General features: G+C 36.0%; 1 protein-coding gene across 1 annotated transcript in view; it reads right to left on the bottom strand.

Moving 5' to 3' along the window:
* OTOGL (otogelin like) overlaps positions 1-26,818 on the bottom strand; it is a 172,753-nt gene that overhangs the window by 127,696 nt on the left and 18,239 nt on the right. The window contains exons 7-17 of the mRNA XM_051846511.2: positions 26,161-26,282; positions 21,613-21,818; positions 16,619-16,746; positions 16,139-16,245; positions 11,278-11,384; positions 10,943-11,068; positions 9,196-9,304; positions 8,049-8,095; positions 7,368-7,513; positions 5,462-5,585; positions 3,624-3,801 (exon numbers count right to left, since the gene is read on the bottom strand). Of these exons, the coding sequence (XP_051702471.2) occupies positions 3,624-3,801; positions 5,462-5,585; positions 7,368-7,513; positions 8,049-8,095; positions 9,196-9,304; positions 10,943-11,068; positions 11,278-11,384; positions 16,139-16,245; positions 16,619-16,746; positions 21,613-21,818; positions 26,161-26,282 (1,400 nt within the window). The remainder of the gene's footprint in view (positions 1-3,623; positions 3,802-5,461; positions 5,586-7,367; positions 7,514-8,048; positions 8,096-9,195; positions 9,305-10,942; positions 11,069-11,277; positions 11,385-16,138; positions 16,246-16,618; positions 16,747-21,612; positions 21,819-26,160; positions 26,283-26,818) is intronic.

Below are 26,818 nucleotides of genomic sequence, written 5' to 3'. Positions count from 1 at the left end.
AAAGAGAAATCAAGAAAGGAATCCCATTCACAACAGCCACAAATAAAAAAATCAAATATTTAAGAATAAATTTAACCAAAGAAGTAAAAGATCTCCCTGGGGCCAGCGCTGTGGCGGAGCGGATAAAGCCGCCACCTGCAGTGCTGGCATCCCATATGGGCACCTGTTTGGGTCCCCCACTTCTGATCCAGCTCTCTGCTATGGCCTGGGAGAGCAGTGGAAGATGGCCCAGGTCCTTGGGCCCCTGCACTCATGTGGGAGACCTGGAGGAAGCTCCTGTCTCCTGGCTTTGGTTTGGCACAGCTCCAGCCACTGCAGCCATCTGGTGAATGAACCAGTGATGGAGGACCCCCCCTACCTCTCGTTCTCTCTCCATGAATTTCAAGTAAATAAACAAATCTTTAAAAAAATAAGATGTAAAATATCTCTACAACTAAAATTCATAAAACATTGATGAAAGAAATCAGCAAAAACATGGAAAATGGAAATATTCCTTGCTCATGGATTAGAAAAATTAATATAATTAAAATGTCTATACTATCTAAAGCAGTCTATAGATTCAAAACAACCCCTATGAAAATACCAACAACATTCTTTACAGAATCAGGAAACATAATGCTAAAATTCATATAGAATCAGAAAAGACCCAGAATAGTCAAAGTGATCCTGAGCAAAAAAAAAAAAAAACAAATTAATTAATTAAATAAAATAAAATAAACCTGGAGGCATCACAATATCATACTTTGAAGAATACTATAAAGCTATAATAATTAAAACAGCATGATACTGGCATAAAAACCAATACATAAAAACCAGTATAGATCAATGGGACAGAATGGAGCCCAGAAATCAACCCATGTGCATACAGCCAATTGATTGTTAACAAAAGGACTCAGCCCATACGTGGGAGTTAGAAAAATTTCTTCAACAAACAGTGCTGGCAAAACTAGATTGTATATGTTAAAGAATGAAATTAGATTCATACTTTTCACCTTATACAAAAATCTATACAAAATGGATCAAAGACCTAAATTTAAGACTTGAGATTATAAAGTTGCTATAGGGAAAACACTATAGAACATTGATATAGGTGACAACTTCTTGGAAAAGACCCCCAAAGCACAGGTAACAACAAAAAGAAAAATATATAGTATTACATCAAACTCAGAAGTTCTGCACAACAAAGGAAATGATCAATAGAATGAAGAGACATCCAAAAGAATGGAAAAAATATTCGAAAGCTACTTAATCAACAAAGGATTAATATCCAGAATATATTAGTAAGTTAAAAATATTAAAAAACAACTAATCCAGTTAATCAAGCCAAACCAAATACACACCAAAATCAAAATGAGCTATCACTTTATCTCTGTCAGAATGGTTATTATCTAAAAGACAGGGAGTAACATGCTGGCAAGTATGTGGAGAACACTTATACACTGATAGTAGGAATGTAAATTAGTGCAGCCACTGTGGAAAATAGTATTAAAGTATTGAGATTTCTGCAAAAAAACTAGAAACACACTTGCTATATGATCTCACAATCCCATACTGGGTATATACCCAAAAGACATGAACACATAGTATCAAAGATATACTGCACTACCATGTTTATAGCAGTACTGTCCACAATAGCCAAAATATGGAATCAACCAAGGTGTTCATCATTAGATCAACAAATAAAGAATATATATATCACATTTTCTTTATATATATACACACATTATGGAATATTATTCTTCTATAAAAGAGAATGAAATTCTACCATTTGCATCACAATGGATACAACTGGAGGTGTTATCAGGTTGAGTGAAATAGGCCAGACACAGAAAGACCACTACTGTGTGTTCTCCCTTACATGTGGGAGCTAAAATTAAAAAAAAAAAAAATTGAAAAACAAAGAAATGCCTATGTGTATCAGCATTGCTGCAAATACAGTTTTTTCAAACTTTGCTTAAACCTTGTCAAATGAATTGTTAAGAATGATATGTTACTACACTTCAAAATTTACTGCATATAGGTTAAGTGGTCATCTTTCAATTTGACTATAATTTATCGACTATTGTTTATATCCCCACTAAACTTAACCTATCAAGTTCTTTATTTGGTGAACAATTAAGTCTTGACTGTAATGTAAATTAAAAATATTATTTCAAAAACTAAAAGAAATAATGAAAGAAAAAGAGAAGAGAGGGAGAGAGGAAAGAAGGAAGGGAAAATCATTACATTCTTAGAATTGTATCTATGAATTATATTGAATCTGTTAAAAAGTAAAAATAAATAAAAATAAATTTTTAAAAATAGCAAGTTCTCAAAATATTTACATTAAATTATATTCTGCATTTTTCCCATGTAGGTAAGAAGTGCTTTCTAACACATTGGGTACAAATGTATTTCTTAGTTTTCTTCCAATAAAATCTCAACTATAACAAAATCCAATTAACTTAGATACAAAAATATTGCTTAAGGGTGTCATTGATATCATATGATATTAATATTTTAAAGTATAATTTACAGCAACTAATGCAAAATAGTAGCAAAAAAAAAAGTTTTTAAAGCCACAAGTTGCGGCCGGCTCTGTGGGGTAGCAAGTAAAGCCGCCACCTACACTGCCAGCATCCCATATGGGCTCTGGTTGGAGTCCTGTCTGCTCCACTTCCAATCCAGCTCTCTGCTATGGCCTGGAAAAGCAATAGAATATGGCCCAATTCATTGGGTCCCTGCACCCATGTGAGAGACCGGGAAGGAAGCTCCTGGCTCTTGGCTTCAGATTGCCCAGCTCTAGCCATTGTAGGCATCTGAGGAGTGAACCACCAGATGAAAGAATCTCTCTCTCTCTCTCTCTGCCTATGTAACCCTGCCTTTCAAATAAATAAATAAATAAATAAATAAATAAATAAAAATAAAGCCAAGTTTTGGGGCCGGTGTTGAGACACAGCAGATTAAACCACTGTGTGCAATGCCAGCATCCCACATTGGCTCTGATTTGTGTCTCAGCTGTTCCACATCCAATCCCTGCTAATGTAACTGTGAGAGCAGCAGAGTGCTCAAGTACTTGGGTTCCTGTGACCCACATGGGAGACCTGGATGGAGTTATAGTCTCCTGGCTTTAGCATGGCCCCGTCCCTGCCATTTGGTCAATTGGGGAGTGAAGCAGCAAATGGAAGGTTGATCTCTCTCTCCTTCTTACTCTCCATCTCTCATTCTCTTTCTCTTTTGTCCTAACCCTGTCTTTCAAATAAGTAAATAAGCAGTTTTTAAAAAGCTGCAAGTTTTCAGAAGGAAAATACTATTCAGTTTATTTAGAGACAGAGAAAATAACAGGTAGCAGTTGACCCACATGCTGAGTCATACTACCTAAATTCAACACCTAGCTCTACGATATGGGAGTTAACTGACCTTCAATGAATTATCTGACATTTCAGGCCTTGGTTACTTTCCTTGCCTATAAAACAGATACTAATTAAGGGACTGCTACACAATTTAAGTATGATGACTGACCCCCTGAGGCTCTTGGAACAGTGACTGCTAAGCTATTTGTAGTTAAGTAAACATTTTTAATTAATTTATATCCTCTAAATTATTTCATTAAATTTAGTTAGCTATACAGAAATCATACTTACAGAAAATCATCCCTTATGTTCCCATTAAAAGTGCCACACAGACCCAATGTTCTCCTTTTCCATGCACTAGTGAGCTGAATATAAATTCTTTCCCCATCTATAGCAAACAGAATCTTTAAACCAAATGTGGTTTTTAGAAGAATAAATAAGGATGACAGAGTTTGAATTTCAACAATTCCTGTAGGAAAAGAACGTACATAAATCAGCTTTGCAGTTCATAGGCAGTGACCTGAAACATTAGCATACCACACCAGGACTCTTTCTCCAAGACACTGGGATGTCTGGGAAAGCAGGTTCATAGTCCACAGCTCCAGGCCCAAATTTTACCACTGCATGGCTGTTCTATTTTTTCCCATTCCTTTTGTCTCCCTCTTTCCTGGGTATTCAGGAGCCAATTTTATTAAGTTGTCAAGTCAAACTCTCAATTGGCAAGCACCTCATAAAGAAGGGGACAGTCCCTGAGCATTTAAAATCTATTTTTCTTGTACATGGGAGAGTTTGTGTGTAACTATGTGTATAAATTTTAGCCAAAACTATCATAATTCAAAAGGAATTAACATTTTTCTCAAAAACTCTCCATTTCCTTGAGAGTGTCAGCAAAATGGAGAACCACAGCACTGGATGAATATCATTCATAAGACACTTGTAGATACAAGAAATTTGTGTTCAAAACTGTTAACCGGAACTGGAGCTATGATGAAAGGGGTTAAGCTCCCTCTTTCAATGCCCACATCTCATAGCGAAACACAGGTTTGCAGACAAAGACTCAAGTGCTTTGGTTCCTGTCACCCTTGTGGGAGACCTAGATGGGATTCCTGGCTCTTGGAACTTGTGATGTGAACCAGTGGAAAAAGACTTCTCTCTTTCTTACTCTCTCATTTTCTCCCTCCCCTTCTGTCTCCCTCCTTTCCTACCTCTCTGATACTTTGCCTTTCAAATAGTTTTTAATTGAATTAACATTTTTTCCACCATAAGAGTTGCTCTTTATTTGCTCCTGTTTCCTTAACCCAATCTCTGCCATGAATATGGTCACCAAAGCCAGAAATCTGAGAATAACTCTTGATAATTCCTTTCCCTTAATAGCCCATTCTTAATCAACCCCAACCCAATCTATCATCAAGGTCAGGCCGCCTTTTTTCTAGTTACTTTTCCAATCTGTTTTCCTCCTTCCAGGTTCACTATCACAGTTCAGATCAGCTCCTCTTCCTTCCTTGCATGCCCTACTTTATAACATCTGAATTACTGTCCATGTTTCTTGTCTAGTACCTCTCAAAGTCACATCTACACTGTTAGAATAATCTACAAAAAAAAAGTCCCATTCTTAAAATTCATCATTTATTTAGTTGAGCTATATGAGATTGTCATCTTTATATACAAACTGGTCAAATAATGACAATTTCATATCAAGTTCACTTTCCTTAGCATGATATTTGTGTAGCATAGGCAGGTCATCTGTAATAAAAATCAGAGCACTTCTGAAAGAAAGTGTTATTAACAACTCTGCTGGAACGCAGGCATAAACAGGCCTGTCCCAGGAGATTACTAGGTCTGATGTCCCATTTATTAGGCTTCCCCTGTCTCATCCCCACCAACTTCCCTAGCTCATCCCTAGATATTCTCCACTTATGCACTTCATGCTATAGCAATGTCAAACTAGGTATAGTACCCTAGAGATAGTGTACAGTTCTACACCTCCCTGACCTGCCTGGAACACTGAGCCTATCTCCTTCACTCTAGATATTGTTCGGTTTCAAATGTTCAATGACACATCACCTGCTTCATATTTGCTGCTGTTGTTGTTAATGTAAAGAAAGTGCATCATTAGCGTTGCTTCTTACCATTCAGATTGAAGCCTTGGTTAGGACTGGTGAGGATTTGTCCTCCCCTGCTGAGAGTCACTTGCTTGTTAAAATCATCCTCCAGAATTAGAGTTATAGACTGAAGGCAGATCAAGCCAAGATTCTGCATAAAAATCAAATTGTCAGTGAAAGGAATGAGAGATAGAGACATGGAATCAGATACAAAAGATGGGGGAGGAGAGAAAGGAATGAAGAAAGGAGAAAGAAAGTACATGTAAGTATGGATTTCTTGTTTACAGAAGATTTGAGCATAGGTCATGTAATACAATACCTGCTACATACTCTGTTTTATGTAACCCATTTCTAATAAAACATATCTCCCTATAGTTTGTATGATTTCTAATAAAACATATCTCCCTATAGTTTGTATGCTATTTCATACACAGATTTCACATACAGCATTAAATAATTAGGTTCTAGTAATTGCTTTTTCTGAGGCACATAGTTAAAATAGCTCTCCAAATTAATCTAAAAAAATTCAATAAAGAGAAGAACCAAGAGAATTAGGAATCTACATAAAAGGTTAATTTATATTATGATATATTACAAAACAAACTGGAAAGTAAACAGAGTACTTCAGAATTTTTATTGTAAATAATTAGTTTATATCAAAGTAAAACTTAAAGATTATGGCAGGAGTTTGAGTGCCTAATTTAGGTAGACACAGATAAATGAATGATCTATGTTTAATTATTCACAAATCATTGATGTTTATTATTTTGAGACAAGATTCAAAGTTAAAACTTCAACATGTTAAGAAATTGATCACATCTGTATAATATAATACCTATTTATTATTGTCAGAAGTTATCTTTCTGGATATGGCATTGTGGTACAATGGGTTAAGTCACCACCTACAACACTAGCATCCCATATGGACATGGGTTCAAGTCTCTACTGCTTCACTTCCTATCCAGCTCCATGGTAATGCAAACAGGAAATCAGTGGATGATAGCCTAAGTGCATGGGCCCCTGTTCCCCATGTGGGAGACCCTGATGGAGTTTCAGGCTCCTGGCCTTGGCCTGGCCTATCCCTGGCCATTGTGGCCATTTGGGGGAGTGGATTAGCAAATGGAAGATCTGTGTGTGTGTGTGTGTGGGTGTGTTTATCTGTCTATAACTCTGCCTTTTAAATAAGTAGATAAATTAATATTTTTGAAAAAAGTCATATTTTTAAAATATCTGGTTTTGAAGTAAACAAAAACTTAGATTAGTTCAAATGTACAATCATGGATGAAACCTTCAAAAACTATAAATAGAAATACCATTTCTAAATAAATAAAATACAATTAAATATATAGTACTTTATTCAGTCTAAGACATATATGTTTTCATATTTATTTTCTCTGAAACCAAGATGCAGCATGTAAGCAAAAATACATAGAAAAAACAGCCGGCACCGGGCTCAATAGGCTAATCCTCCGCCTGTGGCGCCAGCACACGGGGTTCTAGTCCCGGTCAGGGCGCCAGATTCTGTCCCGGTTGCCCCTCTTCCAGGCCAGCTCTCTGCTGTGGCCCAGCAGTGCAGTGGAGGATGGCCCAAGTGCTTGGGCCCTGCACCCCATGGGAGACCAGGAGAAGCACCTGGCTCCTGGCTTCGGATCAGCACAATGCGCCAGCCGCAGCATGCAGGCTGCAGCAGCCATTGGAGGGTGAACCAACGGCAAAGGAAGACCTTTCTCTCTGTCTCTCTCTCTCACTGTCCACTCTGCCTGTCAAAAAAAAAAAAAATACATAGAAAAAATGATTTATCTTAATTATCAATGTTGGTTTAGTTGTGAGGAAACTAATTACATCAATTCATGATACAACTCTTAATTTGGATATGAAGTTTAAGTTTGAAAAGGTGAATATTGCTCTGGTCATTCTGAGATGTTGTCCTTACCTGCTCACAGGGAGCTTTCTGTAACGTGATCGTGAATTTATCTTTTCCAGTTCCTTTCACAAGGATGTACTGGCACATGCCAATAAAAGAATAATGTCGACCATCAAAAGTTGTAAAGTGAGAATCACCCACAACAGAGCATTGAACTATCAAAAAAAAAAAAAAAAAAGAAGAAGAAGAAGAGGAGGAGGAGGAGGAGGAGGAGGAGAAATAAGTGAAGGAGGAGGTGGAGAAGTAGAGGAGAGGAGAAGAAGAAAAAGAGATGGATATGGAGAAGGATAAGGTAGAGGAATAAAGTATATTAATTCTTAAAAGGCAGGAGGTCAATTCTAGTAAATAACCCAAAGAACAACAGAAAGAATATCTAAAACATTTAAAATTTATTTTCTTGACAAACTTATGATACTTAATTATATTAGTCAATTTGATTTAAAATTTATAAAATAACTCTTTCACATACTATTTGAGTTTTATAATATTTATGCTATTTTAATACATTTTACCAAAAGTTGCCTGCTCAAAGCTATCATTTATTCAATTTTTCATTTATCTGCCAAATACCTACACTTATAGGTATTTCACCCCATGATATCTGTGAAATATCTTTAAAAATCAATGCTATGTTCCTCCCCAATTTAAAGGACACAGAAATATTTTCTTCAAAATCATTTAAAGGATTACCTGGACAATCATGTTCAGTGCAGTTCCAAACTCCACCAACACATACACTAAATGAAATCATAGAAATATTAAATTCACTAGCCTAGAGAAACTGTATTAATGTTTGTATCAATGTATTGATTGACATGCCAAATATATCACATTTACAGGTTCAGAAAAATTTGACTTTAAATGTTTGTGTGGGAGCAAACTGTTGAAATCTTTACTTAATGTATGCTAAACTGATCTTCTGTATATAAAGAGAATCGAAAATGAATCCTCATGTGAATGGAAGGGTAGAGGGAGTGGGAAAGGGGAGGGATGCGGGTGGGAGAGACGATATGGGGGGGAAGCCATTGTAATCCATAAGCCGTACTTTGGAAATTTATATTCATTAAATAAAAGTTTAAAAAAAATTTTGACTTTAAAATATCACTACAAAAGTCTGATTGAAATACAAATTTGAGTTGCTGACTGGCACCCTATTATTATCTACTACACGCCACACTTAAAAACCACTAAAGATAATGAGGATCATCAGACATTAAAAGAGAGATGTCCTCTATATAGACAAATGCTACCTTCTACCTTGACAGACATAAGAGCTTTACAGAACACAAACAGAATCCCTTTTAAGGCAGGAACTGAAATCATCAGCTAAGAATATGGTTAGTTATCTGATTGCATTTTACAAAACATATTGAGACAAAAGGGAAAAGAGTTTAATGATATTTGGACCTCTGTTTCTGTTTAGGACTGTTGTAGAGGGGTTGCATATTTGCCGATATACTTAATTTAGAAGGGAATTCTAAATATTTCTATTCATGGTTAAAAAATACTAATATGGAGAGTCACTTTTTAAAGTACTCAGTATAGAAGGCTGGAAATACAAGTACTAAGACTAAAAGCAAATTAATGATTATGAATAATAAGAAAATACAACAGATTCATCATTGGTTATAAGATTTTATGGAACTACCATGAGAAGCAATAAGAATTACAAAGTCAAAGTAGCTATCCCTCCACAGATATCAAATAAAGTACAAACCTTGTCTCATAATTTTTAAAAGAAAATAAATAGGAAATATATTCCTAAAAACATCTGTCATGGTAAAGTTGCTAACCAGCCATAAGCAAAGAAATAATTGACTATACAGTGATCACATACCATTCAGTACATTCTTGTTCAATTTTTGAACCAACTGAATAAGCTAATCCATGAAAAGTACACGGACAATTTTCCAAGGAGATGCAAGTTCCATTTTCCATTATGAGGCCTATTTAAGAAAAATGTGTAATAATTTCTCAATAGAAATAATAAAGATTGTATCCTTTGAAATATAAAAATTCACTCAATTTTTGTTAAATACTTGCTTGTGCTAATGACTAGAAATTCAAATTCCTTTACTTTTAAGAAAATTGCTGACAGCACAGTCAACAGCTATGTGATATCGGTCTACTTCAGTAGTTTTAAACATTTTTATCCCACGACTTTCCATCAAAAACTCAAGGTTCACCATACAGAATAAGGACAAGTCAACTGAGAGAAAGAATATTGTTGGTTTTATATCTGTTCACTCCAAAATGACAGAGATTTATGCTATCAACACACAGGCAACAGTGCTGCAGGGCACTCAACAGGCCAAAACGATAGGATTGTGTTCATTACTTCTTTCTGACAAGTGAAGGAAGTTTAACCAGAACCTAAATCAACCTTGTCACTCAACACACTGGTTCATTCAGCTGACCTTCTTTTATAGGAAGACATTGTAGAAAAAAGCATTGATTTATATTGTGGTGCATGGATTCATAGTCTGTGGGGAGCAACTGGGACTAGACTGTTACTGGAATTAAGACTTATTCTATGCATCTGCTCTCCCACAATATGGCGCTGGGAGAGGAGCAAACAGCTTCTACCCAGCTGCCTCTCACCAACTTGACAAGCTGCAGGAGCTGCTCCTGATTGGAGGAGAGCAGCGTGCTCAGCGTGTGGGTAGCAGAGCACGGATTGGTGGAGAGGACTATATAGGAGGAGAGAGATGGCATGGTGGTGTGGGTTGGTTGGAGAGTGCGTTGGAGAGTTTGCGGGGAAGTTCGTTGCTTCGTTCTTTCTCATTTCTCTCTACTCATTCTTGCTTTGGGAGTTCGCTGTTTACTTATTCTTACTTTACTATAGAAAGGACTTGTAAAAAAAGGGAACAACAAGCATCCGGTCCGGTGCGGCTCCTCCGCGTGCGGAGGAGCAACAAATGGTGCCGTGACTCGGATATGAAGGCTAGGCAGGGTTTTGTGTCGTTCCTCCATGAAGAGGGGGAGTGACATAATGGTGCCGTGACTCGGATATGAAGCCTAGGCAGGGTTTTGTGTCGTTCCTCCACGAAGAGGGGGAGCGACAATAGTCTAGTGCAAACTTTTTATCTTGTTATTGACTATTAACAAAGCATTCAAGACTAGTACAGTTTTGTTACAATGACACAGAACAATACACTGAGGTCAAAAGATTTGGTTCCAAATAAGCCAAATAAGCTTCATTCATATTAACTATATGACTCATTAAGTATGTGTCTTAACATCTCTGGAATTCTATTCTTTTTAATCTGTAAAAATCAAAGTGTTTAAGTAAATTCGCAGTATTCTTTATAAATGTAATCAGTGTAGCAGAGTCGTTTCTAATTTTAAATCTCCCTTAATTCCATAATATGCTATTTTCATTGCAATCTTGTACTAGAAAATGTGAATTTTTTTCAAATTTGCTTTCATCCTTTTACAAAAAAGAAATATGCAAATAATTAAATATAAGGAATCAAAGAATTGCTGTTGATAACTCCAGAACTATAGCAAAACCAAGACACAATCCTCAGATCACTGAGTGCTAGTATCCATCAGTTCAGCCATGCTTTTTATAAACCACTTACCATCTGGGCAGTAACATCCGTCGAGACAATGGAGATTGCTCCCAAGACATTGTTTATCAAATGTGCAGGTGGGTGGGCAACAACTGATACAATCCCGATGGACAAAACTATCATCACATTTATCAACTGAAACGGGAAAATCGGAGCTATAAGTCAATTGTATTCATCTGTCTTTCAAAAAGTTAGTGTTACTAAAAGTATGCAAGTGTACAAATATACTTATATCAGTAAAAATATTCTTGCAAATCATTACTTTAAGTACTGGGGTAACTGTTGAGTTCCAAGACAAGGTTAAAATCAATGCAAACAGAACTTGCAAAAAAAACAAAACATACTGCATGCTGGAAAGTCATCTCTCCAGTCCTGAATAGGATAGCCAGCATGTGAACAGGCTCTGGCATATTCAGTGGCTGCCCGACAATAGGTTTCATCATCATCAGTTCTGGAAAGTGAGAAGATGGAGCCAGAATCACATAGCAAAGACTGACACAAACTCTGCCTTTGAGCTTCTGATTCCTAAGAATGCTGACTGTATGGTGAATATTCCAGTATTAAGTTAATTCAGAATATATGTCTCTCATGATATATAATAGTAGGGAAAACAATGCAAAAAAGTACATAAACATGGGAACCAAGCCTATCAGACCTAGATAAACTGTCTTCATCAATATCTCTCAATAATTTTGTCATGGGTCTTTTGAGTTAAGAGACAGCTATACTGAAAAATACTTCTAAATTATGAAATACTTCCCCAGATCCTTTCATGTACTTTTTGCTTATATTCATAGTATCTCAGACCTTTTAGAAAACAATCCATTCCATGAAAACAGAAAAAATTATATTCCAACAAAAACATCAAATATGAGAACTGATTCCGTGATAGCACACTCTTCTTGCCCACATGTCGGACTAAAACCAATGTCAAAACTCTGTAGCACTCGGAATTATTTTGATGATTCCTCAACAGTGCTTATAATAAGATTTCAAAACATTTTTGAATGACAGAATAAATAGCATTTAAGATTTAGAACAAGATTTTGAAACCTTTCAAGCTTCACTAAAGCCAGTTACTTTTTTAACATTGCCAAGAGTAAATAAATAATCTCTAATTATTTTTCTTATAATCACCTGAGAAGCTCCTACAAACAATAGTTGCTTATGTGAATGCCAATTCCAAAAGCAGATTACCTAGTCATTGATAAAATAAACAGGATTATAATAAGGCAATGGACTTGTTTTTTGATCCAATCCAAGCTCAAAATTGAATTGTGAAATATCCTACAGGAGAACACCCTAAGAATGTTGTGTTTTGCAAGCCTTACCATTGCAAAAGCAATTTATTGTAAAAGCTACCATCTCTATTAGAAAAGCTACCATACCAAATTGCATTTATCCTCTGCCTCTGTAACTGGAGTCGTGCAGTTTATCTAGATCAATTAACTGATCATAAGAAGGAAAAAAGGACTGAGAATACTCATACAAACTTCAGAATTCAGAGAACTTTCTAAACCTTTGAAGAACAGTCTCTGGAAAACAGTGTAGAACAAAAATTGTTGGATTATTGGAAAGACATTAAGCTTATGATTCACCTTAAAACATGTACATGCTTTCCTATAATTCATGGTGGTTTTGAAGGTTAACAAAGTGACTATTGGTTTTCCAAATCAATATTAAAATACTTTATAGTAAATGTTTATTTTGCTATAGGCACATTAACTCATGGCACCATGAAAAAAATGCAGTAGAATTCGGCAAGAAAGTAATAAGTATCCTAATTTACTAAACAGGAGTTTGATTTCTTTATTTTGGATGATAACTTTAAAAAGGGAATTGAGCATTAAAAAGTAGTATTTTCTTAATCTATGCTTTGGTAAAATTAAAATTACTTCCCTGATGATAAATTTGACATTCCTTGATGCAGAGATAGGAGGGCATAATATCAAAGACTGGCATTGCATCCCTCTTCAATTCCAACTCAAAAGTTCTCTTCACTATGGAGCCTTTGTAGGCTGTCACTGATAAAGCTAGTAGTTTCCTCCTCCCAGTCCATAGCAATTTGCATTTAGAGGATTGTGTCTCTGCTGGAGACCTGATTCTCTGCCCAATTAGAACATGAATTACTAGAACAGAGGCCATGCCTAAGTTGATTCCGTTTCTCCAAGGTACACCACAATGCTCAGCTCAGAACCGATGCTCAAAATGCGTGTACTGAATTGAATTCAATAAAGTATTATAATCCCAGTAGGAAATTATTTTTTTCAGCCAATTCATATTTTCCTTCTTATGATAGGATCCCTGTGATGTCATTCCCTAATACAGTAAATTAAGGCAATCATTCATTTCCTATAGAATGGAAGAAAGAAGATAGGTCTATTCCTGAGTGAAATACCAAAGAAAAAGATTAACTCTGGCAGCTTCTCACTTGAGCAATAATATGTCTTTTCTTGTATGAAATGCCTGCTTTGACCACAAACCTAGCATAGCTACCCTCAACATATCTCTTAAGATATTACCTTATTTCTGTCCTGCTCTTTTTTTTATTTGCCCTGGAGAAAGCATCAAAATTCCAAATGCCAAAGCCTAAATATATTGTATTTCAAAAGACAAAAATGCTGGTTTGCTGCAGTTAACGCCTCCACCTGCAATGCTGCCATCCCATATGGGCACCAGTTTTTGTCCCAGTTGCTCCACTTCCCACCCAGCTCCCTGCTAATGTGCCTGGGAAAGCAACAGAAGTTGGCTCAAATCCTTGGGCCCCTGCAACCTCATAAGAGATCCTAAAGAAGCTCCTGGCTGCTGGTTTCAACTTGGCCCAGCCTTAGTTGTTTCTGACATTTGGAGATTAAACCAGTAGAAGGAAGATTCTCTCATTCTCTCTCTCTCTCTCTCTCTTTCTCTCTCTCTCTCTTTCTCTCTTTCTCCCCGTCTCTCTGTAACTCTGTTATTCAAATAAATAAAATAAATCTTTTAAAAATGTTAACTCCTAAATGATTAAACTTAAAATGAAGTGGGTGGGGCAGAACTGCTTTTCTCCCTTCTTTTCAGTATTAGAACTCTTTTAAGATTTTGTTGGGCACTATTTCACTTCTGAAGCGGCTTCCTTCTAATGTGGTTGGGAGGCATCAGATGATAGCTCAAGTACTTAATGTTGAGAAACCCAGAGGGAGTTCCTGGTTTCAGCCTGTATGTATGGGCATTTGGAGAGTGAATCAGCAGATGGAAGATCTATGTCTCTCCCTGTCACTCTGGCTTTCAAGTAAATAATAAGTAATTTTTAATGTAAAAAAAAAAAAGATTTTGCTGGGCATATAATTGGCCACCAAAAGACAACATTTCTGACCTCAATTACATCTCACTGTGACCATGTTACTAAGGTCTGGCCAAAGGGTTAAAAATGGGAGGTTTGTGAACTTTCCACTTCAGATGATACTAACCTCTACTTCCTGTCTCCCTTTCTAAGAGCTAAAATGTGGGCATGGTGGTAGTGACCCAGTTTTTGCCAGGAAATTGAGACTAATGTTCCAGGCCAAGAGGGTTATGTAGCAGCAATGCCGCTGAGTCACTGAAAAACTCAGGGAGGATCCAGATCACTTATCAATCCAAGATCACTTGTTAATTTGGATTTTTCTATGACAGAAATATAAACATTAAGTTTAATTTGAGCCATTGTTACCTTGGCTGTTGAAGCAGCCAAAAAATATCCTAAGCTAGTAAATGAAGACTGACTTTCATGAGCCTACCAAATGATATTTCATTTCCCTGCTTGAAAAATGGAGAGCATAGATGCTAATGATAACACAGTTGAAAACACTCCTGGAGAATACTCCAAGAATAAATCACTATGGAATAAGAACAAATTTTTAAATTTCATACATATGTCAAAATAAGAACCATGGCCTACCTACAGGTCTCAAAACAGAAACAAAGAACAAATAGATGTAACAGGTATCTTTTTCAAATAGATAAAATAAGGAAAGAATTTTTAAAAATATATAGTAAGATGACTACCCAATATTTTAAGGTTGGGAATCTATCAAATTTAGAGACAATACATACAAATCAAGGTATAACTGCATTCTACCCAAAATTAATAGATGTCACAAGTAAACTTAATACTTGGAAAATATTATATTGATTACTCTTGTAATAATCTAAATTTAACTACAGAGAAATAGTTCTTAGATAACATAATCTTATACTATCACAACTTTTCCTCTTTGTTATCATCTTTGGTAAACCTGAGCCTTTTAACAAGTCACCCAAGATGTCATTTAGGTAGTTTTAGTCAACCAAAAACAAGTCTGATACTACCAAAAGAGTTCCATGTATCATTAACTTCTTGTAATATATAAAATATGTAAAAAATACTAAGTTCCTTGAGGTAATCTTAAACATTCAAGGTGGTTTGCCGCATACAGTTAGTAATTGTTTAAAAAAAATAAACAGACCACAAATCAACAACAGGTAATCTACAATTAGTTCTACAGTGATGAACAGAGTATGATAGTTTCATTGAACATAGTGACTGAAAAAATACCTATTCTGGTTGTCTTTTGCCTGGAATAAAATAAGAGAATCTGTGACCTTGGATAGGAAAATTACCATGTTCACTTTTAGTAATCTCCAATTGAAACTTAATATTTCCTGCTTTCAATTACACACATTACCAAAAACACATCACAACATTGTTGGCACTATTGACTGTCACCAACATGTATCAAAGCTCATTTTTTTTTCACAGTTTATTTCCCATTAAAATTTTTGGAGCTATCACAAAATATTTCTTACATTTTTCACTATGTCAAATTGTAGTAATTGTTATATTTGAAGAGTATATAAATCACCAATTTATCAAAAATTCATTTTTTTACTATTTTATAGTTTGACTTGTAACCCTATTGCTTAATTTTATGCATTTCACACATTATTTTGAAAAAAGAGCTACAGAGCGCTCTAGACTTCCAAAAGGGGTCAATGACACAAAAATATTTAAGAACTGATGTATTCTGTTCACGGTGCTTAAGTAAAACATTTAGACTGTAAATCGTTTATAATTTATAGATACTAATAGCTGATAGCTAAATTTTGTACCCTGTTATATTTTGGAAACTATAAAATGGTTATGTTACAGAAGTGGCTTTCACTGTCCTTTTGCCTTAAAAAATTTGTTTTGCAAATACTCATCATTTCACTTACTTGCAAAGATCATTAACACAGCTGGCAATATATAAGTATGGATCAATATATTCATGGCAGCTCAGAAAAGGGAATTGCAACAGTATCTGGCACTTGAAGAAGATTGCCTATTTGAAAAAAAAAAATATAGATACCTGTACTCCAGAACATGCCATAATGATATACGTATTATCTCTCTCTCTCTCTCTCTCTGTACTATTTGTAAAGCTCTCTTCTTACCAGGTAAGAGAAGGTAATTCATACTAACAAATTTTGACCACCAATTTTCTAACTACATATTTTCATGTTAAGTACCAATGATGAAACTCATTACATTCACTATTTTTTAAATAATGTTAGAGTTATTCCCTACTGCAATTATATTTCCTGGATTTAATACTTTTAGATATATTGTATTTGCCCTAAAAATGCTTAATGCTAAAGATATAAATAATGCATGTATTATATCTAACAGATCCAAATCTTTCACATCAAATTTACCTCAAATGCTGGCATTCCACTAGAGCATGGATTTGGAAAATCTGATGGTGTGGGTATACATTTAGTGTCATCTGGTGTTTGCACTGACCAACTATTCGCAAACGTAGCAATGTCTTCTGTATAGTCCTCTATTTCACACAAACACAACACAAATAAAAGAAGTATAACTTATTTTCTGGAAATACAAACAGTTTTTCAATATAAATTTCTTGGTTTAAATGTTAAACTCAATAACATTGTAATATTAGACAATGTGATATTAGACAATAACATTATTTTAGCATAATAAATTGAACAAAGTGGAAGTACCAAATAAAAGCCAGTACTATCGCAGAAAAAAGAAAACTATATTGAAACCACATGCGAAGGGCTGAAAGTGAGCTGGTACAACACACAGTACAACAGCAAAGTGTTAAATAGTCAACACTCAGTTTGTGCTATGGAGAGGAGGAAAAGATGTACAAAACTAACAGACACATTAATTCTGAATAGTCTCACTTATTTGAAAGTATGGAAATTTTCAGACAGCTCTCATGATATTTGGCATTAGTCAGAATCCTACTAAAATTCTATTTCTATTTTTTGAGTGTCTGCAATAATTACAAAGACATTTCAGAAGACATGTATATAGATAATGAAAGACTGGAAAAGACATCTAAAGAAGAGAAAGCTAAATTAATCCATTTCATCTAAACATGAACAGTATTTCTAAACACGTTCAGGAAAAAGCCCATTGCTGAAAATCCTGAAATAATGCCAGAATTATTTGCAGGTAAGATTTAGCAACTCTGACATTTGGAAGTGAGCACTCCAGACTCTAAGTTCCAAATCAGGTTTAAGCTGTCTTATTACCTGATGTGCATACAAGCTCAGGGCCTGATAAGGACACTGATCCTGACCCATATTAAGACAAAGGTTGCATCTCAAATTTCAAGAACTTGGCAGAACCACGCAAGGATCCATCTAGGACAGGTGGACTTCAGAATTCAGCTCCGGATTCTCTACCACTCAGATTCCCACGGTCATAGGGCTGCCACTGATGGTAATCTGCTGCTCCACTAGCATCAAAAATCTCATGCCTAATGTCCCATCATTCTGTCAGATCATCTTCAGGACAAGAATGTAATGTCTGTGTGCTACTACCCAAAGCTGAATAGATTGTGGACATTGATTTGCTTTGCTCTTTAAGTGTAAAACCCCAAACTTCACCATAGCCTGGAAGACTTCACATGACCTGGAACCTGCATTCCCCCACTCGCCACCTCTCTCCACCCCACTACAATATACATGACATGAAGTGAGAGAGCTTGTCTTCACTGTTCTATTGCAGTGCCTTAGTTTTGTTATCTGGCATACAGAAGGCACTCAAAATACATTTGCTAAATAGTGAGCAAATAAATATGGGAGAATTTACAATACAGTCATGTATCTCTTAATGAATTGATAAATTCTGAGAGATGTTCACTCATGAATATCACATAGTGAACTTAGATAAACTAAGATAGCCTAAACTAAGATTATACCACATCACTAAGTGGTATAAACTTATAGGGCCACCTTCATATATATGATGCACAATTAACTAAAAGTTCATCATGTAGTTTATGGCTCCATTTATTAAGTAGATTATTAGAATTCTAAAGCTTTAAAATTTCTCTGGTCAACTTCATTATCTATGACATTGATAAATATATTACTCACAGAACAAAGCATGGGTCTGGTCTAAAATAGTTACATAAAAATGGGAAAATTGATGTCTTTTTAAAGTAAATGTGTAGTCACATTTCTTTTCAAAGCATCATTTGTAAAAATCTTAATAATCTAAAATACTTCCTTGAGGCCTATTTATTTCAATATTTATGTATAAATTTTAATGCAACTAAATAACCTGAGCAATCCTTTAGAGTTAATTTCCATTTCAGATTTGGCAACATATATTTAGCTATTTTTACTATGTTGAATTAATATGAAAGTCATAGAAATTATTTATTGCGAGACTTCAAATCCATATCTATTTGTGGCCTGGGACCCTGCTGAACTAAACTTAAAATATTCTGTATAAAATATGTTCTAAGTGTAATTTTTTGTCTATATTGGGACATGTTTAGGAGTGAAAGAGAAGCACTGTCAACTATTAGGCTGGGAAAAATGAAAGTAAATCAGGACTTCCTTGTTGGTTCACAGTGAGAGGCAGACTTGAATTACGGGAACAGAATTTCAAATAAACAGCAAATTAAAATCTTCCCATGCACATAGAAATTCCAAATAGTCTCATTTCTTTATGAAGTAATCTATGAAGGACTAGTAGGAATACAGAAAGGCAATTTTAATCACTGTTTAAAAACTATGCATGCAGTACCATTCAATCAAACAGTTAACTTTCTAAAGATTTAGCTAATCAGCAAAGTTCCAGTTGAGTTTCAAGAAAACAAGTATCTTAAATAAAGCTAACAGTAGTACAGCTCATCTGAACATAACCTGCATTAATACGGTATCAAAGGAAATGCAAAAGGATTTCAAAAACTTCACAGAAATTAAGATAGCTTTATTTTGGTTCAAGAAATAAAATTCATGCAATTTTTTCAAAATACTCATTTTCCATTAACTTTTTGGAAACACCTTGTAGAAGAGCAGTTTCTTGTCATGTGGCTACAAACTGTTTAAGTTCAGTTTTTTAAATTACTTTGCTTAACACAAATACACAAAATAAAGTTGTGAAGAAGTTGAAATCTCCCTGTAGGCTCCTCCTATGAACTTTCAAGGGTTCCTCTTGATTTCTGCCAATTTAGTCAAAATTTGGTTTAGTTGTTTTCTCCAGTCTTCCCCCACTTCTAATCCACTAACTGGGCTGCCCCAGATATCTCACTGTGAACAATTACTTTTTATTCCAGGTTATCAAAGTCAGCCTGGCCATTAACTCCTGTTTGGAGCCTCCTTGCTTCTCACAAAAGCAGATACTCTTTTCTACCTTAACATCTATACCATGTTCCCTGGATGTCCCAGAGGAAGTTGCCCAAGGCAATACCTTCCAACTCCAAGAACTGAAGATGAATATTATTATTTTTCTATGGAATTCTGGCACAGAGGAAAAATAAATCAAAAAGTTCCATCTGACTGGTTCTTCCTGACGCCCAAAACCTATTTCCTAACCCAGTCTCAAGATTCCAAATTTGTGAACCCTCTCATTTCAAATACCCAGTTGTATTCAAAATCTTATTTCATGATGATCCCAACGTGCTAAGTCTGTACTTTGCCTACTGACTTTTGAGCACTTTGACTGACGTTTTTCTTATTAGATATTCATGGGCTAGGAAGTCTTGGGGTCATTATTATTATCTCCATTTTATATATGAGGAAGTTGCTTTCTTGGAGCCCTGCTTTCTACCTCTAGCTACCAGTAAACTAACCCTGATGATGCACTCTATTCATCTTGGGAAAAAATATTTGCATGCTAATAAGTCTTCTCAAACCTATGTAAGGACATTTGTAAATGTTTTTATTTAATTTCCACTGTGGGCTTCATGAAGAATACTTGGAGATAATTACAAATTAAATAATTTACATTAATAACTGTGTATCAGGTGCTACAACAAAAATTTTACATGGATTATCTTTGTAATTCTATAAAATACAAGGGAACTTCAAAAACTTCTTGGAAATATGATATTAAAAGATAAGTTTATTTTGGTTTAAAAATTTTTGAAGTATGTGCATTTTTTCATAATATGCATTTTCAAGACCCCTTTTATACTATTTTTGCATCATTAAACTTCTTAAATTTAATATGAGGCATTGCAGAAGTTGAACCTCACACTCTGACTTCAGAGCCCACACTCTAAGTAGACATTTTATCATCCCTTAAACATAATATGTGGGCAACTTGTCTCTGTTAATTTGATAATACAAACAAAAAATATCATATAGAATTTTGTAGTTTCCAAGCAATTGTCTATGCCCCAACATAAGCACCAGATTGGGAGCCAGTTGGATCTGTAACACAACCCTGACAGTATCACTTACAAACTGCAACATTTAACCCATTACCTTGCATTCCCATTATAAAAATGAGAAAACATTACGCACTTTACAGAATATTCAGAGGATTGGGAATAACATAGCTATATGTTCATATTATCTATAATCATAAATAGTATAAAAATATATTGTTTTTTACTGACTACTCTGTGAGTTCAGAATTATTCATATTCCTGTTTCACAGCTGAAGAAACTGAGCATCGGAAACATTAGATGATCAAATCACAAACTTGTATGAGCTGGAACAAGCTTCAAAGCCAGGTCTGCTGGTGGTGAGAACAGTATTCGTTATTGTACCTCTATGTATGCACCTAAATCATGACCAGGGCTTGTTACTCTCTTATTCTGTTGTCACCACACACTAGGAACTGAAATGAAACAAAAGCTTTTTCTAACAATTCGCTGGGTTTTGTTTCTTGACTTGCTTAAAAAATGATAGGTAGGTATTTAAAACCTAGTCACTGAACTTATTTTGATCCTGTTCACACCTCATTATCGCTGAAAACTATTATTTGTCAGTTATTTAATTTCTTTCTATTGAGATTTGGATGGACAATAGCTCTCGTCTTAAAGTGGACATGTATCACTCAAATACATTTGAATCACTAGAATATAAACCCCAAGAAGGAAGGTGTTTCTTTGTTCATGGGTGTATCCCACGCTCCTACAAACAGTAGATAATTCAGAGGTATCCCAAGCTCTTGACACAAAGTAAATGTTCAATGAATATTTCTCATGTGAGTAAGTGTAGCTTGGCAATTTTATACTTGCTCATCGGTTTCAAAATAATATAAAAAAAGTTTTTCCGTTCAATCTTCACTTAAAATAACTAAAGCAGGCAAATGAAAAAATGAAGTTTTCCCAAACCTTTGGAAAAGTCCTGAGTACTAAGAGATCGATCAGTGAAGGAAAAAGACCAGAGACAGCACCCACACATTTCTACTGTCCCACTTACTTACCTTGTAGGATTATGAAATCATCAGATTGAATGTCATTGTAGTTCCCACACAGGCCACATGGTTTCCCCTTATGCTCCCCAGACAACTTGAGGTAAATTCCAGATATCCCATCCCAAGCCAATGAAAAGCCAAAGGTTGTTTTCACTAAAATGTAGTCAGCTAGTTTCTCAATGACAACTTGTCCAAATGTCTGAGGCAATGTTAAACTTAAAAAAAAAAGAACAAAGGTAATTGACAAATTATGATGAAGGATCAATTAAACATGATTTTATTCTGGAAGTGGATGAGACAATTAAAAGAGAATTATTATTTGAAATTATAGAATAACCTATGCAGTGAGATGGACAGAGAGAATGTTCACTTAATATTTTCTCTATAGGAAATCTTGAGAACCTCAATAATGAAACCAAAATACAATAAAAATGATAGCTTCCCCTTGCTGATTTTAAACATATAGTTGGATGCTTTTTGGTCAACAAAAACACATATTTGCTAAGTGTCAATAATTTTGAAAAATCCATAACTTATTTAGAAAACTGAGGGCTTACATATATAGATTTTATCTCTAGAAAATTAAAGATAATGTAAAAATGCTGCTCCACAATTCTGAGATAAGGGCAAAACAATGATCAAAATGTGCAAATGTGTTGCACATGTTCTGATTTTGCTTAATATTATTTTCAATACCATTATAATGAAATAGTTTCTATCCCCAATATGTCACTTTGTCGTTACTCATTGTTTTCTAAAAGGAAGAAATGTCTAGAGATGATTAATTATGGCTTATATTTTTAATGTTACAAAGTGCATTAAAAGGGATACAATACATTTCATCATACAGTATTGCAATGAAGTAACAGCTGTAAATTCTTTTTTTTTAAGATTTATTTATTTATTTGAAATGTAGAGTAGGCAGAGAGAGAGACAGAGAGCCTTTCCATCCACTGGTTCGCTCCCCAAATGGCCACAACGACCGGAGCTGAGCCGATCTGAAGCAGGAGCCAGGAGCTTCTTCTGGGTCTGCCATGCAGGTGCAGGGCCCAAGGATTTGGGCCATCCTCCACTGCTTTCCCAGGCCACAGCAGAGAGCTGAATCAGAAGTGGAGCAGCCAGGACTCAAATTGGCACCCAGAAGGGATGCCGGCAATGCATGGGGCGGCTTTACCCATTAAGCCATAGCGCTGGCCCCTACAGGCATAACTTCTAAATGGAACACAATGTGGTCCATTTCAACAATGGTCACTTATAATACTGAAGTTCGTGATTCAATGCCTGCTTTCTAATTTTCACAAGCATGCACACATACAAAGGAAGTAGAAGACAAAAGGGAGCAAAGAAACCTAAGCAGTTGGACACTTTAAAACACACTGAGTCAGGGGCTGGCACTGTGGTGTAGCAGGTAAAGCCGCCGCCTGTAGTGCCGGCAGCCCATATGGGCACGGGTTCAAGTCCCAGCTGTTCTACTTCTGATCCAGCTCTCTGCTGGGGCCTGGGAAAGCAGTGAAAAATGGCCGTAGGCCTTGGACCACTGCACCCACATGGGAGACCCAGAAGAAGCTCCTGCTTCAGATCGGCACAGCTCCAGTCGTTGCAGCCAGGTGGAGAGTGAACCAGCAGATGGAAGACTTCTCTGACCTCTCCTTCTCTCTGTGTAGCTCTGACTTTCAAATAAATAAATAAATCTTTAAAAAAAGCACAGTGAGGCCGGTGCCGCGGCTCAGTAGGCTAATCCTCCGCCTGCGGCACCAGCACTCCGGGTTCTATTCCTGGTCGGGGCGCCGGTTCTGTCCCAGTTGCTCCTCTTCCAGCCCAGCTCTCTGCTGTGGCCCGGGAAGGCAGTGGAGGATGGCCCAGGTCCTTGAGCCCTGCACCCCATGGGAGACCAGGAGAAGCACCTGGTTCCTGGCTTTGGATCCGCGCAGTGCGCCAGCCGCAACATGCCAACCATAGCGGACACTTGGGAGGTGAACCAATGGAAAAAAGAAGACCTTTCTCTCTGTTTCTCTCTCTGTCACTGTCTAACTCTGCCTTTCAAAAAAATTTTAAAAAAGGCACAGTGAGTCAGAGAAAATATTTTTGAAAGAACATCGTTCCCCTTCTTCCACCCTTCAGTGTTGCAGAAAAAATCAGATGCCAGTAACTAAAGAAATGGGGAACAAATGCATTTCTATTAAGGTATCACTGGCAAACAAAGATTAAAAGCCATGATGTGAACAAGACAGGTGGTCAGAAGGTATAGTCATATATTTCTATCAAAAATTAGTGAGTTCCTTTTCAGAAACAGCATGACTATAGAGAAGGAAAATCATAAAACTAAACTTATTGGCTAGCAAAGGGATAACCCTCAAAGAAACAATTAAAAATATCTGTAATCATTTCCACAAAATGTTTTACATAAAAAAATTTATGGAAAATTAGTTATAAAAATGAGAAATTAACCACAATTTTGAGCTAGAGAATAGACTCTAGCTAACTAGTACCACAATATATTATCAAAAATTACAAATATGAAAATGGAGAATTCATAGTAAAAGTTTGTGTGGAATGGCATGAAGAAATATACTTGTTTTGCATTTCCAAACTTGTAAAAGCTATAGTTGAAAAAGTGGATCATGCTTTACAACTATATTTCATATAATAGGATGCTAATTGAATGGAAGTATAATCATTGTTATAGGTGAGGTTTTATTAGTTATTTGTCTCTTGGTCATTTGTTTCCTCCATGTTTCAAGTAAATACACTTTTTAAAAAAAGATGGGTAACTCTGATTATCTTGAACCTTATAATAAAGGATACCAGAGAAGATGAAAACTAGATAATCTCCAATAAATCAAAGATAACCTAGACAGGAAACCTAGACAGGAAATATTAAAATGTAAAAATAAATGAACAGATTAATGCTGAAAAATAGTCAGAGGTCTGTTTGTACCAAACTCCTTATTTCACAGTTGAAAGAACTGAAATTCAGATAGGTAAGGGTTCATGTGCTTACCACACACATTTGATTTTATTTTGGTGAATATTTCTCTAGTACTAGCTGAGTTAGGCTCTAGTCCAGGAGCAGTATTACTAAAAGTAGCATTGCTGAATAGTAAGAAAGTCAGTTTTTCTATCATACAAACAGAAATTCTCATAGAAATGTTATCTCTGAATTAAAATTAAATATCATGCCCTCAACAATGGGTTAGGATTTTTGAAAATCTATCTTTGTTTTACAAAGCTTAAGAATTTTTAAAAGTCCCCATTGTATTAACCAAAAATCTGTGTGAACAATATAAAATTATTATACAAATTTGGTGCTAGGAAATATACATGTAAATGCATTATATTTCCCTTAAAATGCTTGAGCTTTCTTTTGTAAGAAAATGAGAAATACAGAACTCAACTATTAAGAAAAGAAGCCTGTGGGGAGCAACTCGGACTAGACTAAGTTACTGGAATTAAGACTTGTTCTATGCATCTGCTCTCCCACAATGTGGCGCTGGGAGAGAAGAAAACAGCTTCTACACAGCTGCCTCCAGTTCAGCCAATAAACTGTAGGACTTGCTCCTGATTGGAGGAGAGCAGCGTACTCGGCGTGTGGGTAGCAGCGTTGGGATTGGCGGAGGAGGACTATAAAGGAGGAGAGAGACGGCATGCACCAGGAACATCTAAGGGGAACATCTAAGGGGAACACCTGTGCAGCCCCCGAGAGAGCCGGCCGGCGGTGTGCCGCTCCCCCGCGGAAGTGGGGAATGTGGCCAGGGGGAACTGCCCTTCCACGGAGGTGGAAGGGATAGTAGCCAACCCGGGAAGAACCAGCAGCAAACCCGGGGAGGGCCGAGCAGACGAAAGAACAGCGCAGGGTCCTGTGTCGTTCCTCCACGAAGAGGGGGAGCGACAGAAGCCCAAGAGGGGCTGCTCGGGGCTGCCAGATTGTGACAAAGCTCCTCTAGTGCTGTGTCCTACACACTTTCTGATACCGCCTGCTACCTCTGGTGGAACACAAACTGAGAAAAATAATCACAGGTCAGTAAGGTCATTGCACTGGAAATAACCCCCATGATTCAAACACATCTGATATTGAGTTCTGAATGATGGATAGAATTCTTCAATCCCACGTTTTACTTCCTCTGGCATAATTCAACCAGTAAATATTTAAAATTGAGTGTTTCTATAATAATTTATATTTTAATGATGAGTATTACACAATATTTCTACTTTAAAATGTATAAAACATTCTGCCAATTATATAAACATCCTCTTCCCTAAAACTCTGAGGTCATAGACTTGGCAGACAGGAAGCTGACACGGCTCCTCTATGATGCAGTAAAAGCCAATCATTGTCAAAACTTCAATGGAAAATCTCAAGCGACACCCAACCCTTATTCATACAGACTTGGAAAGGACTTCTAGAATCCTTTCCAAAGTATATAATATAATTTTAAATGTGTCGTGGAAGAAAAAAATCTTTTCTTCCCTAACCCCTACAATTCTAGTATGAGATACTTAGAAATTCTTTTAGTCTGTGATGTTCCATTTTTTATTGTACCATTTATTATCTCTTACCTGATTCCATCTTTTTTTATTTCGTGACCATAAATTCGTATTTCCTCTTGGTTTGAAAAGAACAAGCTGATTGACCGATAGCAAGAATACACTGAACCAAGGCATTTAGGGCTATTATGAACCTTAAAGGGAGAAAAAGGAAAAGAACACTTAGGAACAACCACAGATAGAGTACATTTGAGTTACTAAGTCTACAACACATACTAAAGTTTTATAGCATCATTAGTGTGTCACACTTTACAACATTATAACTATATTTAGGATTTGGGGTACAAAAACAGATATTTACCTCAAAAATTGGACAACAGAATTAACTTGTTAAAATTTAGCTCAGCAAATTTTTAAAATGATCTGAATCTTTTTACATGTTGGGTGTTAATATTGCAAAGCAGGAGGCATCACAATTCTTCAGGGCAGAAATAATCAAAACAGCCTGGGACTGGCACAAAAATAGACATGTAGACCAATGGAACAAAATAGAAACCCCCAAAACTGACCCACACAGCTATAACCAACTACCTTTGACAAATAGTCAAAGGAGAAAGGTCCTTGGAGAAAGGACCATGTCTTCAACAAATGGTGCTACACACACAGAAGTATGAAACAAGAAACTTACCTTACACATTATACAAAAAAGTCAACTCGCAATAGACTCATT

This window comes from Oryctolagus cuniculus, chromosome 11 (genome assembly GCF_964237555.1).
Source record: "Oryctolagus cuniculus chromosome 11, mOryCun1.1, whole genome shotgun sequence".
Classification (NCBI taxonomy): domain Eukaryota; kingdom Metazoa; phylum Chordata; class Mammalia; order Lagomorpha; family Leporidae; genus Oryctolagus; species Oryctolagus cuniculus.
Note: the sequence above shows the minus strand (reverse complement) of the source record. Positions and strands in the feature narration are given on the sequence as shown.